Source organism: Pongo abelii, chromosome 11, assembly GCF_028885655.2.
Source record: "Pongo abelii isolate AG06213 chromosome 11, NHGRI_mPonAbe1-v2.0_pri, whole genome shotgun sequence".
NCBI classification, from domain to species: Eukaryota; Metazoa; Chordata; class Mammalia; order Primates; family Hominidae; genus Pongo; species Pongo abelii.
Window position 1 is genome coordinate 53,890,574 of NC_071996.2, and position 17,030 is coordinate 53,907,603.

The window sequence follows — 17,030 nt, forward strand, 5'->3', positions numbered from 1 at the left end:
ATCCCTTTTATGGAGGAAGGTTTTGCTCATACATGGCATGTTAGTCAATTTAGTTATTTGCTTCTAGCTGGCAGAGTGAGGTCTTGATTACTTAATTTCTATTACCCCTGTATTTTCCAAAATGGCTTCTCTTGATTTTACTTACGTGTTTTACTATTGCTCAAATTACAGATACTAGGAAACACTAGTACTTTATAAGTACACTTCTTTTTCCTACTTAAACTCTCAAACTATAGTTACGTATTTGCCATGATGTTAAGGGACCTTGATGGTCTGTGATTATCAGTTGCTTTCTGCACTACCTCCTGTGGATAGACCTGACTGATAGCACTTAGAAAAAGACTGGTAGATGCCAAATCAGTCTTATTAACCCTATAATATTGTTGTGGTAGATGCCAAATCAGTCTTATTAACCCTATAATATTGTCCCGATCATTTGGTAAACTCTAAGCTTAGTTTTACATTCACAAAGTATTTATATTTGATAAGTCTTAAAAATGATCTAAGTTGAAGCCTAACAGAAGTACTTGTTCATTCCTCAGTTACCTGCAAATAATGGAAATAATGGTGCAGTCGGTTTTATTTGATTGTGTAATGCTTTATACTAGGGGTCTCAAACCCCTGGGTGGCATTAGATTCTCATAGGAGCGTGAACCCAATTGTGAACTGCACATGCAAAGAGATCTAGGTTGTGTGCTCATTATGAGAATCTAACACCTGATGATCTGAGGTGGAACAGTCTCATCCTGAAACCATCTACCCCAACACCTCTGTCTGTGGAAATTGTCTTCCACAAAACTGGTCCCTGTTGAAAAAAGGTTAGGGGACCACTGCTTTATACAGTGTTTGAAGCAGGCACACTTAACAGTTACTATTTCTGGTTCTTTATGACTGTTGGGGGGGGGCAGAATTCTATGTTTGATTCACAGTAAAACTTTTCATGAATCATTGAGGGTTAACTGTTATCACTTGCCAATGGAAACTGGATATTGAAACATTTTTAAAGAAATGCACTTTTACCTGAAATAAAATTATAAAAACTAAACTCTGGTACTTGTTTTTGTTGGCTACATTTCGGTTTTTCGTTTTGTTGTTTCCGTGAGATCTGAAATGAGTATGAATAGCTTAATTCAAATACCACAAAGTGTATGTTATATTCCTCCACAAACGTGAGCCGTTCCTTTTCCTTTTCCCCTTTTATGGCCTGCTTTTTAACCACAGAGGTTTTCTGATTTATGCATAGTTTTATGGGTTCCACTGGTTTCCAAATCCAGAGGTGGTGGTTTTTTTGTTGTTGTTGTTAATGAGTTCAGTTTCTCATTGAACTTGTTACAAGAGAGGTTTCGTCAAATAAGGGCTGAGTAGATGCAGGCAAGCTTGGAGAGGCAGTCCACATGGTGTGGGTGAGGGCAGAGCTGGCACTGCCAGGCTAGTCACCAGATGAAGTAAATGCCTTACCCCAACGTGACCTTAGCTTCCTCTGCAGAACCAAGCATGTTGGTGGCAGCTGAAGAAAAGCTCCATAGTTTTAAGGAAAAAAAAAACAACAACAACAATTAGGGTAAACAGTGATGTTGAAAGATACTGTATTAGTTTCCTAGGGCTGCTGTAACAGTACCACAAACCTAGTAAGTTAAACAACTGAAATGTATTGTCTCAGTTTTGAATAGTAGAGGTCTGAGATATGGTATCAGCAGGGTTTGTTCCTTCTAAGGACTGTGTGGAAGTTATCTGTCCCATACCTCTCCCCAGCTAGCTTTCTGGGGTGGTGTGCTGGCCATTTTTGACAGGTAGAGGTATTTCCCCAGTCTCCCATCTTCATACGACTTTCTCTCTATGTGCCTGTGTATTTGTCTAAATTTCCCTTTTATAAGGATAGCAAGGCCATTGGATTAGGGCCTCATCTGAATTAACAGCATCTGCAAGGATTCTATTTCCAAGGTCACATTCTGAGGCCTTGGGGGTTAGGACTTAACATGAATTTGGGGGTGGGAGGGTGGGACACAATACAGTTCATACATTTGAGTGAGATTTGGTTGAGATGTAACCCGTAGACCTAATTTCTCCCTTTTATAGTTTCTTGAAGATGGCTCTTTGCAGCCTACGTGGTAGTGGAGATATATACAAAGGACTTCCCTAGTATCGTTGGACCAACAAGCACAAGCAGATGACAGGAAGATTAGAACATTGGATATTGATTGCCAGTTTTTAAGGTGTGTTAATTTTCTTGTGATTAATGTTTTAAGAGTCCTTTATAAGATACACACTGAAAGGTGACTAATCTATAATGAGACTCACTGTAAGGAAGTTATAAGGTAATGGGAGGAGTGCATTGGTTTGGTGGAGAGGAAACAGGGTTAACCATGAGTTGATAATTTTTGAGGCTAGTTGGTGGATGTAGGATTATTCTCTACTTTTATATATACAGTCATCCCTCAATATCCATGGGGTATTTGGTGTCAGGACCACCCCCACCTTGTGGATGTTAAAACCCCTAGTGTAAAATGACCTAATATTAGCATATAACCTATGCACATTCTCCCATATACTTTAAATCAGGGTTCCCCAACCCACGGGCTGTGGAGTGGTAAGGGGCCATGGCCTGTTAGGAAACAGGCTGTACAGCAGGAGGTTGAGTGGCCGGTGAGCAAGCATTACCACCTGAGCTCTGCCTCCTGTCAGCTCACTGGCCACAGTAAATTCTTCATGAACTGCACATGTGAGGGATCTAGGTTTGTGCTCCTTGTCAGAATCTAACACCTGATCTGAGGTGGAACAGTTTCGTTCCCCACCCTTCCCCACTGTGTGGAAAAATTGTCTTCCACAAAACCAGTCCCTAGTGCCAGAAAGGCTCGGGACCTGTGCTTTAAATCATCTCTTGATTATAATACCTAATATAATGTAAATGTATGTAAATATGTTATACTGTATTGTTTAAGGACTAATCACAAAAAAAAAGTCTAGCTGTTCAGTACAGATGTGATCATCTTTTTTTTTTCTGAATATTTTTGATTCATGGTTGGTTGAATCTGTGGATATGGAACCCAAGGATCTTGGAAAGCCAGCTGCATGTTGAACATTTTCCAGGCTTTAAAGAAAAATCTGTAAGAGACAAAAGTTCTGTTTTTCTTTGCAATAGCAACTGCAAAGTGTGCCTTGGCAAACCAATAAAGTAAATAGGAAATTTAAAACTAAACCAGCCAGGCCAGGTCCGGTGGCTCAGGCCTGTAATCCCCGCACTTTGGGAGGCTGAGGTGGTTGGATCACCTGAAGTCAGGAGTTCAAGACCAGTCTGGCCAATATGGCGAAACTCTGTCTCTACTAAAAATACAAACATTAGCCCAGAGTGGTGGCGCACGCCTGTAGTCCCAGCTACTCAGGAGGCTGAGACACAAGAATCACTTGAACCCAGGAGGGAGAGGTTGCAGTGAGTAGAGATTGGGCCACTGCACTCCAGCCTGGGCGACAGAGCGAGACTCTCCAAACAAAAAAATGGCTCATTGTAATGGAGATAGCATATACTTTAGTATTCTAAAAGTTTGGGAGTTGGAAATCACAATAGGATTGTTGCCTAACTTGCATTTTTATCTAGTTTAAGGCGAGGTGGAAGACTTGGGAGCAGGAGAGTAGCAATCTCTGGCACCTTTTGGATGGTTAGGCATAATCTGCCTTTGTTTGGGTCTGTAAATTCCCTAAGGGCATCAGCTGTCTCTTGTTCTTCACTTGAGCTTCAGCCTCTAACCCAGTGCCTGGCATGGAGGTGTACGTTGGTCATTCGCAAGTGAGTGCACTCTCTTCGCAAGAGCATTTTCTCCCTATGAGTCTCAGACACATTAAGAAGCTTGAGGCAGCATTACTACGGCTATGAAATTACAGGGACTTAATCTGCCTTCTAGGAAGAACAGTCTGTAAACTTAAACATTAAACCATTATGTTTGCTTCTCCTCCCTTTGCCTTTGCCACATGCTGCCATCCTACTGGATACAGATGGGAAAGATGCCCTTGAAGTTAGGATTGGAGTCCACAGATGTTCTTAAAACTGTAATAGAAGCTTGCTGAATGCAAGTATAGATAGAATTTTGAGAATGTCTACTCTTATGCGTAACAGTACATTTTTTAAATTTAGATAATTTTTTAGTAATTTTATGTAGAATTTGCTTCATTAAATTTTTATAGGTAGATATTAAAACCATTAAAAATAAATAATGCTCATTCCATCCACAGAGTGTTGCAGAATTAGAGGTTTTATTAGTTGCTGGTTTGTTTTGATTATAAGTTTATAATTTCAGAACTGAATTAGAAATAATAAGCATTAGCAGTCAGCAAGGAAAAGGTGAACATCTCTGCTATTTTTCCTTTAATGTGTTTGGCATATTCAAAATCCCTGTTTTAGAAAAGAAATAATGTTAAAACATGTTCATAATGGAGAAAGACTAGGCACAGAAATAATATTGCAGAAGCTTTTAAAATGTCTGTTCTGCAACTTATTTTAAAACCCAAAGGAGAAAGGATGGTACTACCATAAATCACATTGACACAGAAAAACCATAGGCAGCTTGAGAACTTAGGTAACAGTGGAGAGTCTAAACTGAAACATCGACTGCAGGATCTGTAAGTCGTGCAGACAAGTGTGATGCTTTGAAATGCCTAAATAGCTTCAACGTAGTTGGCTGGGAGCATTCCGGTCCTGCCAGTCCTCTGCACAGTGCCATACATCCAACCTTCATCAATTGCTTGAACATTTATGATGGCATCTCCATCCTTGAAGGACACCTCATCTGCATCAGCAGCCATATAGTCATACATGGCACGGAAGATTTTCTATTCGTGGGGATGGAAGAAGGGGAAATATTATATGTTGGATTTACAACAGTTAACACACAACTATTTGTAAGATCTCTCATGACTGACTCCACAAACTTAAGTTGAACAAAAGAGAATGTGCAACCATCAACAAAGTAAAAGGAACCCACAAAATAGGAAATACTTGCAAGTCATGTATCTGATAGGCAATTAATATCCAGAACATATGAAGAGCTCCTACAACTCAATGCCTTCCCCCACCAAAAGAGGCAAAGGATATGAATAGACATTTCTCCAAAAAAGATAGACAGATAGCCAAAAAGCACACAAAAGGATGCTCAAAATTAGTCATCTGGAAAATGCAAATTATTAAAACCACAACGAGATGCCCCTTCACACATGCCAGAATGGTGATAATAAAAAAGACAGACAATAACAGATGTTAGAAAGGATGTGGAGAAATTGGGTCCTTCATAAACCACTGGTGGAAGTGGAAAAGAGTGCAGCCACCTTGGAAAAGAATTTGGCAGTTACCACATGTTAAATACAGCATTACCCTATGGCCCAGCAAATTCCACTCCTAGGTGTGTACCCAAGAAGAATGAAGACATAGGTCTGCACAATAATTTGTACATCCATGTCCATAGCAGCATTATTCATAATAGCCAAAAAGTGGAAACAAATGCTCACCAGCTGATGAATGCATAGCAAGATGTGGTATATCCATACAGATCTATTATTGGGTAGTAACAAGAATGAAGTACTAATACATGATACAACATGGATGAACTTCAAAAGTAGAGGAAGCCATGCACCAAAGTCAGTATATTGTATGGTTTTATTTATATGAAATGTCTCAGGTAGCCAAATAATATAGTGACAGGAAATGGATACTTAGGATTGGATGGGGCAGAAAGGGGTAAGTTGGGGATGGAGAATGAATGCCAATGGGCACCAGCATTTGTTTGTTTGTTTTTAATTCACCAGAAGAGTTTTGAATACACAGTTGTTTTTATGGTGATGAAAGTATTCTAAAATTAGATTATGGTGATGGTTGAAAAAAACTTAAAATCATTGAATTGTACACTTTAAAGTATGAACTTCATACTAAGTTATGTATGCATGAAATTGTGTGTGTGTGCACATGTGCGTGTGTGTGTACTGACAGAAAAGAGAATATGCTAATTTTATTTATGGCCTTTTTCTACCTTTTGAAGAGGTCAGTCTTGTATTTTAGAGAAGAATTTGAAAACCCATAGCACTATTGCATGTCATCTTTCACTCTGGGAATTTGGGAGCATACGAGTAGTAAAAGTTTCTCAAAGCTGTCCTCCACAGTGTTAAAATTGTAATAATTTGGAGGTATATAATAAGTGATAATATCAAAAGTTTCTTCCTAGGAGCAGCCACTGGTTAGTAGTTTTGGATGTAACCTATATGGTTTTTTCTTGCATTTTGAAATACACATGCATATATTCAAATTCACAAATAGATTTCCTTTCCCCTTTGCATAAGTGGAACATTACTATAAATAATACTGTGATTTGTTCTTTCCATTTAATATAGCTTGGAAGTCTTTCCATGTAAATATAGCTGTATCTTACCCTTTTTGACTGCTGCAGAGAATTTCACATTTTAGTAATATCATGAATTATTCAGCCATTTTCATTTTTCTGGACATTTAATTGTCACCATTTTTTCTTACACTATAATGAGCATCCTAGCGTTTATCTTTGGGCAAATAATTTCTGAAGAAAAAGCTTTTGAAAAAGGTGAAAGTTTTAGGTCAAATGGCATGTGTGTTTAAACTTATTTTATACATATATATATATAAAGTAATTTTACAAATAGAGATGGGGTTTTGCCTTGTTGCATAGGCTGGTCTTAAACTCCTGAACTCAAGCAGTCCTCCCACCTCAGCCTCCTGAAGTGCTGGGATTACAGGTGTGAGCCACTATTCCTGACCTAATTTTTTAAGTTTTCTGTTAAAATGTTCGAATATGATACAATATGATATTTGATTCAATTTGATACTTTGTATTATGTACTTTATCTTATTTTTATATTCCTCGTTACTAGCACTTTTTATATTTCTTGTTACTAGTCATGGTGAACACCTTTTTTTGTTGGCCATTTATATTTATTTTGCCATAAATTATCTATTCTTAGTCTTCCAAATCCTATTTTGAGGGCGAGGGGAATAATTTATCAGTGAATTTTAGAGTTCTTTATTCTTTTTCAATATTAATAAATATTTTTGCTATGTATGCTGTAAATGTTTTCTCCCAGTCTGACATGTTTGTTTTAAAATTTTATGATCAAATTGGCCAGACTTTTATACTTCTAGATTTTGGAATTTGCCTGGGAAGGCTTTCCCCTTTATATTTTAAAATTATTGTGGCCGGGCTGAGTGGCTGATGCCTGTAATCCCAGCATTTTGGGAGGCCAAAGCAGGCAGAGGGCTTGAGCCCAGGGGTTCGAGACCAGCCTGGGCAACATAGTTAGCCTCTACCAAAAAAAAAAAAGATAGCCTGGAATGGCATATATGCCTGTAGTCCTAGCTATTCTGGAGGCTGAGGCTGGAGGATTGCTTGAGTCCATGAAGTCGAGACTGCAGTGAGCTGTGATCGTGCCACCACACTGCAGCCTGGGTGATAGAGTGAAACCCTGTCTCTAAAAATAAAAAATAAAAAGTATTCTCTATTATTCTTTGAACTTCTACAGTTTTGTATTTTACATCTAAATCTTTGGTACAGCTACAGTTTATGCTTTGAGATGGGTATCTAATTTTATTATTTTACTAAATAGATAACTGGTTACCTCAGATCATATAATTAAATAACTTACTCCTTTCCTGCTGATTTATAATTCTTTTAGGGTCTGTTTCTGGACTTCATCTATTTTTGTATCTATTGCCATGCTAAATCCATATTTAATTTTAATAGCTTTATAGTATGTTTTGTTCTTTTTTAGTTGAGTCCTTAAGTATTATCATTTTCAAATTTTACTTGATTATCCTTGCATCTTTTTCAAATTTTAGGGTTAGCACAGTTTTTTTAAATGCTATTGGGATTTATATTGGAATTGAATGCATTGGTTTATTTCAGGGAAAATTAGAACTTTACAATATTCCCTTCCTTAAATATAATAGGTCTAACACTTATTTAGACCTTCTTGTATGTCATTTAGTAAAGACAGTTGTCTTCATACAAAGATTGTTCATATCAATCCTAAAGTATTAGGCTTTTGAGGATATTATGAATGAGATCCAGGGTTTTAAACTAAGAGTTGTGAAGTAGTCTGGTGAACTGTGAAGATGATTTGGCTTACCATTTCTATATATATTAATAGGGGAGATCTAAGATAAGGCATGTATATATGTGGGCACATTGCATACATCTATACATTCTTGTTTTTTGAGACAGGGTCTCCCTCTGTCATCCAGGCTGGAGTACAGTGGTGCAGTTATGGCTCACTGCAACCTCAATTTCCAGGCTCAAGCAATCCTCCCACCTCAACTTCCTCAGTAGCTGGGGCTATAGATGCGCCACCACACCTGGCTAATTTTTTGGTTTTTAGTAGAGATGAAGTCTCACTATATTGCCTAGGCTGGTCCCAAACTCTTGAGGTCAAGCAATCCTCCTGCATCAGCATCCCAAAGTGCTGGCATTATAGGCATGATTCACTATGCCCAGCAAATGTTTAAGATAGTAGGTGAGACCAATGAGCCAAAACTGATGCTTTGCTCTAGGTTTGGGTTTTTTTTTTTTTAAGTTATTGAATAATGCATTTCATTAATTTGAGTTTGATAATGAAAGTTTTCTGATATCATTAATATGAAACGTAATAAAAGCATTATATAAAATAGAAGGTTTGGTTAAAAAAAAAAAAAGACTGTAATGCCTAATACTTATAATCATGTTTGCACATATCAAAAATTAAGAATAATTTATTTAAGTGAGTTGTTATTCACTTACTCCAGCAGTAGATGGATGTGATGGGATGGAAGATACCGTTGTCTGTTGGGTAGCAACTGAAGATGATCGTTGTTGTGGGAGCTCTGTGGTTTTTGCATGTTTGTAAGCTGAAAAGAAGGGGGGAAATTCTTTCTAAGAAGAAAAATGGCTAGGTATCCTTTAATCTGTGTTTAGCAGCTGAGTGATGTCTTTTTCCCCCAACTTGGAATGATTTTCAAAAAGAGAAATCAAAGAAAATGAAACATCTAACTTCATGCAACCCTCCACAATTCTAGTCTTTTCTCATTAAAGGAAAGGATGAAAAATTTTTAAATTTGTTTTTGTACTCAAAGCATCTCTTATAGTAACCATCAATGAGCTGGCCACTTGGGACTGCCAGAGTCAGCGCCATGCACTTGTACCTGTTGAGACTGCAAAGACACCCCCGTCGCTGTAAGTCGAAAGGTGGTGGTCTGGCGCTTCTGAATGCTCAGACTTCTCCTCACCCCCACTGATGCTCAGTGCACTGGCAGATCGTGACTGCTCCCGGCTCCGGCGCTGAGCTTGGACTGGGAGAGATGCAGTTGGGGGAGATGTAGCAAACATGAAATTTCTATGGTACCAATGCCTAACAGTAATTGAATCTCAGTTATTGTTATCTTTGCCAAGCATGGTTTTAAGTACTTTCTCATGGGTCAAACCCTCACAGTTATTCTGATGTAGGTTTGTCTTTCTTATTTTTACAGATGAGAGCTTAAGTACATGACCAAAGGTCATGGAACAGTGAAGTTGTACAGCCAGGTTTCAAATCCAAGAGTCTATTTATAATATCTCCCCTCCACCCTGCTAATTTTCCTGGCTCACCAAAATGAATAAATAGTAATATTCACATTCAGACTCCATCTTTAACTTCTCCAGAAAGTCCTCCCTAACTGCAAATCAATTTAGAGTCTTTCTCTGTGTTCCCAAAATACCATGGGCAGACCTTTAAAATTGCACATGTCAGAATGCAACCATAGATTTACTTCTGTGTCTTCATCAGAAAACTGGAGTACAAATCCTTTGAGGACTGTCTCTACATAATATCCTTTTTTTTTTTTTTTTTTTTTTTTGAGATGGGGTCTCTGTTGCTCAGGCTGAAGGGAAGCGGTACAATCACGGCTCACTGCAGCTTCAACCTCCTAGGCTCAAGCTATCCTCCCACCTCAGCCCCCTGAACAGCTGGTACTACAGGTGTACAACACTACTCGCGGCTAATTTTTTTTTACTGTTTGTAGAGAAGGGGTCTCATTCTCTTTTCCAGGCTAGTATTCTGCTTTTTAACATGAATAGAAGGAATAAAGTTGTACAGCCTGCTTTGTGTAATGAATAAACTTCCTTGATGCAGTAGAGCTCAGGAAGTTCCTACAGGTCAAATCCTTTCTCTTCCTTTTGCCTATGTATTTTCATTATTTCTCCAATAGAAAGATTTACTACTGTTTTTTCTTTGGAAAAAAAGTTAGAAATGATAATAATGGGAGACATGCACTGAGGCGGTGAAACAAAATTTTTTCTAACTTGAGCTTATCTAGAAAGTAAGTTTTGCTCACTAGTTAACAAGGCATTTTTTGCCAAATGGGCAGCTCAGAAAATGGAAAACTCTGGAGGGAAGGAACTTCAGAGCCCAAAGGAATGTCATTGACTCTACCGTACTAAATGGTGATGTTTATGTTGTAAGCCTTTTTCAGCATAACACACCATTAATCATGTGTAAGCTTCGGGACTGGATGTTGTCTTCTGCTGGATCATAGTCAAAAACCGAACCAGGATTAGTACGCCAGACACGTAAACCTGAAAGGGAAACCAGTGATCAGAACAAGTGTTCTTGGAGTTTTCCCATAACTTGAAAACCAAGGCATGAATTTTAACAACCACCAAAGGATTGAATCACACTTATTCCAGCCTAGGTTCTGGGTCATATCTTCACCTCAGAGGAGAACAAAGATAAGGTAGAAATCAGCTTTGTAAACTATGAGATAATAGGAGCTTTCTTGCACCCCTAAAAAAACAGATTGAAGTCCTTTATATTTTGACTTGATGTAGATAATGCTACTTTTGTTCTTCTACCCCCTCACTTAAAGTTAATCCCCTCCCCCAACCCAGGCTCGGTTACCTGTAATAGTCTCCTGATCTTGGTCATTCCGTTTTTGTTCCATTTCTACCACTTTCCTCTGAATACCTCGGTAGTTAATGTCACTGAAGTCCTGCATGTTCTTCTTTACTCGTTCAGTGATAGGATCTGTCACCACTGGTGTGAAGCAACCCTTGTGTTTCTCAAAGTCTTCATGATATTTCACCTGAAATGTCATGAATTTGCTTTATGAAAATATGATGGTGTGACTGTATCCCTTTTTACACATTCCGACAGGCAGCCAGCCAATCCTAAAGAATTCCTGACTCACCGTTGAGATGTGCCGTTGGGTCTCCCTCACCCGTCTCATCTCGGGGGTATCCAATACGTAAGCAGCTTTGCCTTGTATTTGTTTCCGGAAGCTATCAGAATAAAGAACCTGATGGAGGAGAGACCATGAATGAGTGGTGCTGTCCTAAATCTGAAACCTCAAAGCCTTTCCAGCAGATAGAGATGGATAGGAGCTGGTGAGGGACGCTTGGGTCAACTGAAGGGGCCCAGTGAGACACATGACCAACTTTGGAACAGGCTAATCTGGGGACCAGGAGGGCCCGCCAGCGGAAGAGAAAGGACTTTTGACTTCGAAAATGAAACTCATTTTCAAAGAAGGGGCACGGTATAATTTTGAAAAGAAAAAGTGACCTCTTGAAATTTGCTAGGAATTACAGCATCAACATATTCGATGGTATTTGGCTCTAAATCTGATATTGAAGGGAATTTGAAAGAACTGTCCTTTAAAACAACTGATTATTTTCCTTAGGTTATGTCCAGACTTCATAAACCAGTATGCTAATATAGAAATCAAAGTCCTCCAGACATTAAAACCCCAAAATATATCCAAAGAAGGCATCCGTTTCAGAGTATTACCCATGTCATAAAGTATCTTAAAACTAAAGGAGAGCAGAAGATTGAGGATGTTAGAAGTAAATTTGTTATAGTTGGTTATGTAGAACTACCCCAAGTAAAGTATAGGGGAAGGAAAACATTGGCAATTAACTTGTTATGTTTAGTATGATGGTTTGGAATGTAAAAGCACAGTTAATGTCAATTTTAGTGTAAATTTTCAGTTGAATAAGTGCAAATTTTTATGGTGTTAAAACGTTACTTTCCAAGATGTTGCATTTTTCTCTTTCTTTTTAGTGTTTTTCAGTTGAATGAGAAAGGCGTGTTTTTATGATGTTAAAATGTTATTTTCCAAGTTGTTGCACTATTTCTTTTCAGTCCTAGAAAATACCGAGCTAATGTTTTCTTGGTTGCGCTTAGCTCTCTCCATCTCTGGAGTAACAGGTGTCGGAGTTGCTTTTCTCATGTTCTCTTTGTACAATACCTAGGGAAGCCAAAAGAGCATCCAGGCATCAGACAGCAGAAAACCAGGTCTGAAAATCATCACTTAGCTGGTGTTACGGCTCATGTTATGGCTCAGTTATATCACACTGAAGGTAAAGCTATTAAAATGTTATGGTAGGAAGCAAAAGTTTAAGAAAGAAGTAAAATCACTGTGACCTCGTGGGGTTGGTTTGTTGTTTTTAAGTGGACAAGGAAGAATTTTTAGAGATACACAAAAGTTTTGGAAAACTGTAAGATAAATTAGTGGTATAACCATGTTTGCCAGGGCTGTTAAGATTTTAAGGATTTATTTTTCCTTTCTAAAATACCGAGCTAAAGTTTTCTTGATTGCGTTTCACTCTTTCCATCTCAGGAGTAAAGGGTGTGGGGGTTGCTTTCCCCAGGTTCTCTTTGTATAACACCTGTGAGATACAAAGTCGTGCCCGAAAGTCACTACGAGGTAATAATCACTATTAATTATATTGCAAGTTGGGGGAAAACGCTGTGTTTAATCTATTACTATTAGTGAGAACACCTCTCAAGAAGAAAGCTTAAAAAGAGTTAACGGCTACAGTAAATGTAGTGTGATATTTAGAGCAGATGCAAATGTAACTGGCATTTTGTTTGTTTTTAACCTGGGACAGGGTTAGGAGCAGGCCAAACTGCAAGAGTTATTTTGCAAAATTAAAAGCACTTTTGTTTCTCAAGACAATACCGAGCTAATGTTTTCTTGATTGCGTTTGACTCTCTGCATCTCAGGAGTGACAGGGGTTGGGGTGGCTTTCCCCACATTTTCTTTGTACAAAACCTATGCGAATCCAATGGATCCAAAAAGCCAAAAAGAAAAAGAGTTACAGTTACCAAAAAAAGGAAATGGTACAGATAACTTTTGATTATCTTTAGGGCCCCAAACCATTTGGGCAATCAGGTTAGATGGAAAGTAGTATGTTTCCTAAGGAAGTTAAGTGTAGTTACAGCAAGACACAATGTTTCCAGGATAGGCCCCTGCCCTGAAACCCTTGAGGACTGCAAGAGAGATCTGTGGTGTTCCTCAAAAGGATGAGAAACCACCATCATTTTACTGCTAGTCTCTCAATGTCAAGCCCCTGAGAGATGATCTAAACAGGAGTTACAGGCATGAGCTTCAATCACACTGAGAAGGTTGAGGCTGCTCCTAATATATCAGCTGTTTTTCTTTTGTTTCGTTTTGTTTTTGAGACAGACAGAGTCTTGCTCTGTCACCCAGGCTGGAGTGCAATGGCACGATCCCTGCTCACTGCAGCCTCCGCCTCCCAGGTTCAAGTGATTCTTCTGCCTCAGCCTCCTGAGTAGCTGGGATTACAGGCATGCACCACCATGCCCGGCTAATTTTTGTATTTTTTAGGAGAGATGGGGTTTCACTATGTTGGTCATGCTGGTCTTGAACTGCTGACCTTGTGATCTGCCCACCTTGGCCTCCCAAAGTGCTGGGATTACAGGCGTGAGCCACCACGCCTGGCCCACAGCAGCTGTTTTTTTTACTGGACTGTTTTGCAGCACTTAAACTCTCATAGACATACCAGTAAAACTGTAGGCCCTCAGACAAAGCAAAGGGTTTCCCCTACCCTCTTTTTCTTTGTTATCCTCTATGCTCTGCCTCTTGCTTTAGTTTCATACAGCATCCAGCTTATCATTAAGGAATAAGGTTTTTGGCTCTTGTATCACTGTCAGTCATGGTAAATCAGTAGAAAATGAGAAACATAGTAACACATCGTGATAAATCCTCAACCTCGGTATCTGCCCTCAGTGTCATTCTTGGAAACGTGGGAAATTTAGGAAATGACATTGAAGAGGAAGAATTCTGTTGAAATAGTGATTCTCAACGTGGGGTCCTTGGACAGCAAGGTCAGTAATGAGAACTTGTTAAAAATGCAAATTCTCTGGCCCCCTCTATAACAGACCTACAGAATGAGAAACTAGAGCAGGACCCAGCAATCTGGCTTCACAAACCCTGCATGTTATTCTGATGTGTGCTAATGTTTTAGAAGCACTGTACTCAAGTACTGGAGAAACCTACAGACAGTGGAAATGTGGACACCACAAGGTTGTTTGCTACTGAAAGCTGAAGTCCCCCTGCAAACCTCAATCCCTGGGTAATTTACAACCATATATAATGTCATAGAGCACAAGCTTACAGGAAATGGTTTACTAAAGTTTGCAGTTAAAGACTACAGTAAAACTAAAGAACAACAACAAAAAACGAAAATTGGTAGAACAAAAAGCCATTCTGGTGACACTTTCATTTTTAAGTAAATTGATAATCAATTGCCAAAACTACTATTGGATCATAATTTATATCATTATTCTTGAAGGAGGGGATCAGGGATTATTTTTCCCAAGGTCTCTTTGTCCAAATCTGACAGGGTAAATTAGAACCTGAAGTCATTGACACAAAAACACAACAAAATCATATTTAAGAAAGAGCCCCATTGGACCTACTCTACCACCCCACACATACCCATCCTAAATTTCAAGCATATCTAAAACAAAGAGACCTTGGGGGTAGTGGATAGAGAGTAAGTAAGTTTGGGGAGAGAGAAGCAAAAGGATGTTTTATAGGAAAATCTGTTACTTCTTGATATTAGAACTTTATGGATTAAAGCAACCTTGTTATTATGGGGTTAGGCTAGAAGTAGCCCAAAGGAAAAAAGGGTAAATTTGCTAAAGAAATTCACAAAATTTAAGTTGTCTTTAAAAAGTAGGATTAATATGTATTATTTTAAATCATGAAAGTAGTTTTTAAAATCAGTAAGTAGTTTTTTTCTTTTCTCGCCAAGTACCGAGCTAATATTTTCTTGATTGTGTTTCACTCTCTCCATCTCGGGAGTGACAGGTAAAGGAGTTCCCTTGCCCATGTTTTCTTTGTATAACACCTGTGCGATGAGAAAGCATCCAGAAAAACAACCATGAGTAACATTTCATTTGTTGAGAGGTTTTAAGGGTAAGGTCAGCTTCCTTGTTAAGAAAACACAGTCGTCCAAGGAGCCAGAAGTTATATGCTGACAAAATGCCACCGACTACTTTAGTGGAAGCTGTTGTTGGGATGGGGAATCTGCACCCTCTAGAGAAGCAGGGACCTCAGCTGCTAGGGAAAGGCTGTCAGTTTTCCATGTTATTTTTTTTCATTTTTGTGAGTATGGTGCCTCCTAAACAATCACATGAGGATTTGAGACTATTAGAACTCAGTGTTGTTATCCACACAAATGGAAAAACTCATTTTTAAAAAATGATTGAAAATATCAGATGAAATAAAAAATCGAAATTAACTGTATTATGGAAATGGTGTTAGGCTAGAAGTAGCCCAAAGGAAAAAAGGATAAATTTGCTAAAGAAAGAAGTTCACAAAATTTAAGTAAGTTGTCTTTAGAAAATAGGATTAATATGTATTATTTTAAATCATGAAATAGTTTTTAAAGTCAGTAAGTAGTTTTTTTCTTTTCTTGCCCAAGTACCGAGCTAATATTTTCTTGATTGTGTTTGACTCTCTCCATCTCGGGAGTGACAGGTAGAGGGGTTCCCTTGCCCATGTTTTCTTTGTATAACACCTGTGCGATGAGAAAGCATCCAGAAAAACAACCATGAGTAACATTTCATTTGTTGTTGAGAGGTTTTAAGGGTAAGGTCAGCTTCCTTGTTAAGAAAAAACACAGTTGTCCAAGGAGCCAGAAGTTATATGCTGACAAAATGCCACCGACTACTTTAGTGGAAGCTGTTGTTGGGATGGGGAATCTGCACCCTCTAGAGAAGCAGGGACCTCAGCTGCTGGGGAAAGGCTGTCAGAGTTATCCATGTTATTTTTTTTTTTCCTTTTTTGTGAGTACCATGCCTCCTAAATAATTACATGAGGATTTGAGACAGTTAGAACTCAGTGTTGTTATCCACACAAACGGAAAAACTCATTATTTTTAAAAAAGATTGAAAATACCAGATGAAATAAAAAATTGAAATTAACTGTATTATAGAAATGGGAATGGTGTTAGGCTAGAAGTAGCCCAAAGGAAAAAAGGATAAATTTGCTAAAGAAATTCACAAAATTTAAGTTGTTTTTAAAAAGTAGGATTAATATATATTATTTTAAATCATGAAAGTTTTCAAAATCATTAAATAAGTAAGTAGTTTTTTTCTTTTCTTGCCAAAGTACCGAGCTAATATTTTCTTGATTGTGTTTGACTCTTTCCATCTCGGGAGTGACAGGTAAAGGGGTTCCCTTGCCCATGTTTTCTTTGTATAACACCTGTGCAATAAGAAAGCATCCAGAAAAACAACCATGAGTAACATTTCATTTCTTGGGACGTTTTAAGGATGAGGAAAAAACACAGCCATCCAGAGCCAGAAGTTATATGCTGACAAAATGCCACCAACTACTTTAGTGGAAGCTGTTGTTGGGATAGGGAATCTGCACCCTCTAGAGAAGCAGGGACCTCAGCTGCTGAGGAAAGGCTGTCAAGAGTTATCCATGTTATTTTTTTTTCATTTTTGTGAGTACAGTGCCTCCTAAACAATCACATAAGGATTTGAGACTGTTAGAACTCGGTGTTGTTATCCACACAAATGGAAACATTATTTTTAAAACATGTTTGTAAATACCAGATGAAGTAAAAAATTGACATTAACTGTATTATAGAAATGGGAAAGTATATCCTTTTGTAATATAAGATATATTAGAAGCAAAGAAGGGAAATGGGCTTAAAACAAAAATAAATGTAAAGATCAGTTTAATTCTGACGTTAAGTGGC

At 38.3% G+C, this 17,030-nt stretch overlaps 2 protein-coding genes across 21 annotated transcripts in view; one reads left to right on the forward strand and one right to left on the reverse strand.

Moving 5' to 3' along the window:
- RIF1 (replication timing regulatory factor 1) overlaps positions 1–17,030 on the forward strand; it is a 96,534-nt gene that overhangs the window by 70,565 nt on the left and 8,939 nt on the right. For 7 of the 19 annotated variants that reach the window (XR_010136034.1, XR_010136027.1, XR_010136033.1 and 4 more), the window contains 4 exons: positions 2,077–2,213; positions 11,167–11,257; positions 12,261–12,368; positions 12,629–17,013. The gene's annotated coding sequence lies outside the window, so the exon portion shown is untranslated. Of the gene's footprint in view, positions 1–2,076; positions 2,214–11,166; positions 11,258–12,260; positions 12,369–12,628; positions 17,014–17,030 lie in introns of those variants that run through there. The other 12 variants (XR_010136031.1, XR_010136020.1, XR_010136019.1 and 9 more) reach the window with 8 other exon arrangements.
- Positions 4,234–17,030, reverse strand: part of NEB (nebulin) — a 252,744-nt gene continuing 239,947 nt past the window's right edge. For both annotated transcript variants that reach the window (XM_054548869.2, XM_024243154.3), the window contains 12 exons: positions 16,436–16,528; positions 15,747–15,839; positions 15,075–15,167; positions 12,971–13,063; positions 12,585–12,677; positions 12,164–12,256; positions 11,201–11,308; positions 10,912–11,095; positions 10,497–10,589; positions 9,182–9,328; positions 8,781–8,887; positions 4,234–4,821 (listed from right to left, as the gene is read on the reverse strand). In XM_054548869.2, the coding sequence (XP_054404844.2) occupies positions 4,648–4,821; positions 8,781–8,887; positions 9,182–9,328; positions 10,497–10,589; positions 10,912–11,095; positions 11,201–11,308; positions 12,164–12,256; positions 12,585–12,677; positions 12,971–13,063; positions 15,075–15,167; positions 15,747–15,839; positions 16,436–16,528 (1,371 nt within the window). In that variant the 3' untranslated portion in view covers positions 4,234–4,647. The remainder of the gene's footprint in view (positions 4,822–8,780; positions 8,888–9,181; positions 9,329–10,496; positions 10,590–10,911; positions 11,096–11,200; positions 11,309–12,163; positions 12,257–12,584; positions 12,678–12,970; positions 13,064–15,074; positions 15,168–15,746; positions 15,840–16,435; positions 16,529–17,030) is intronic.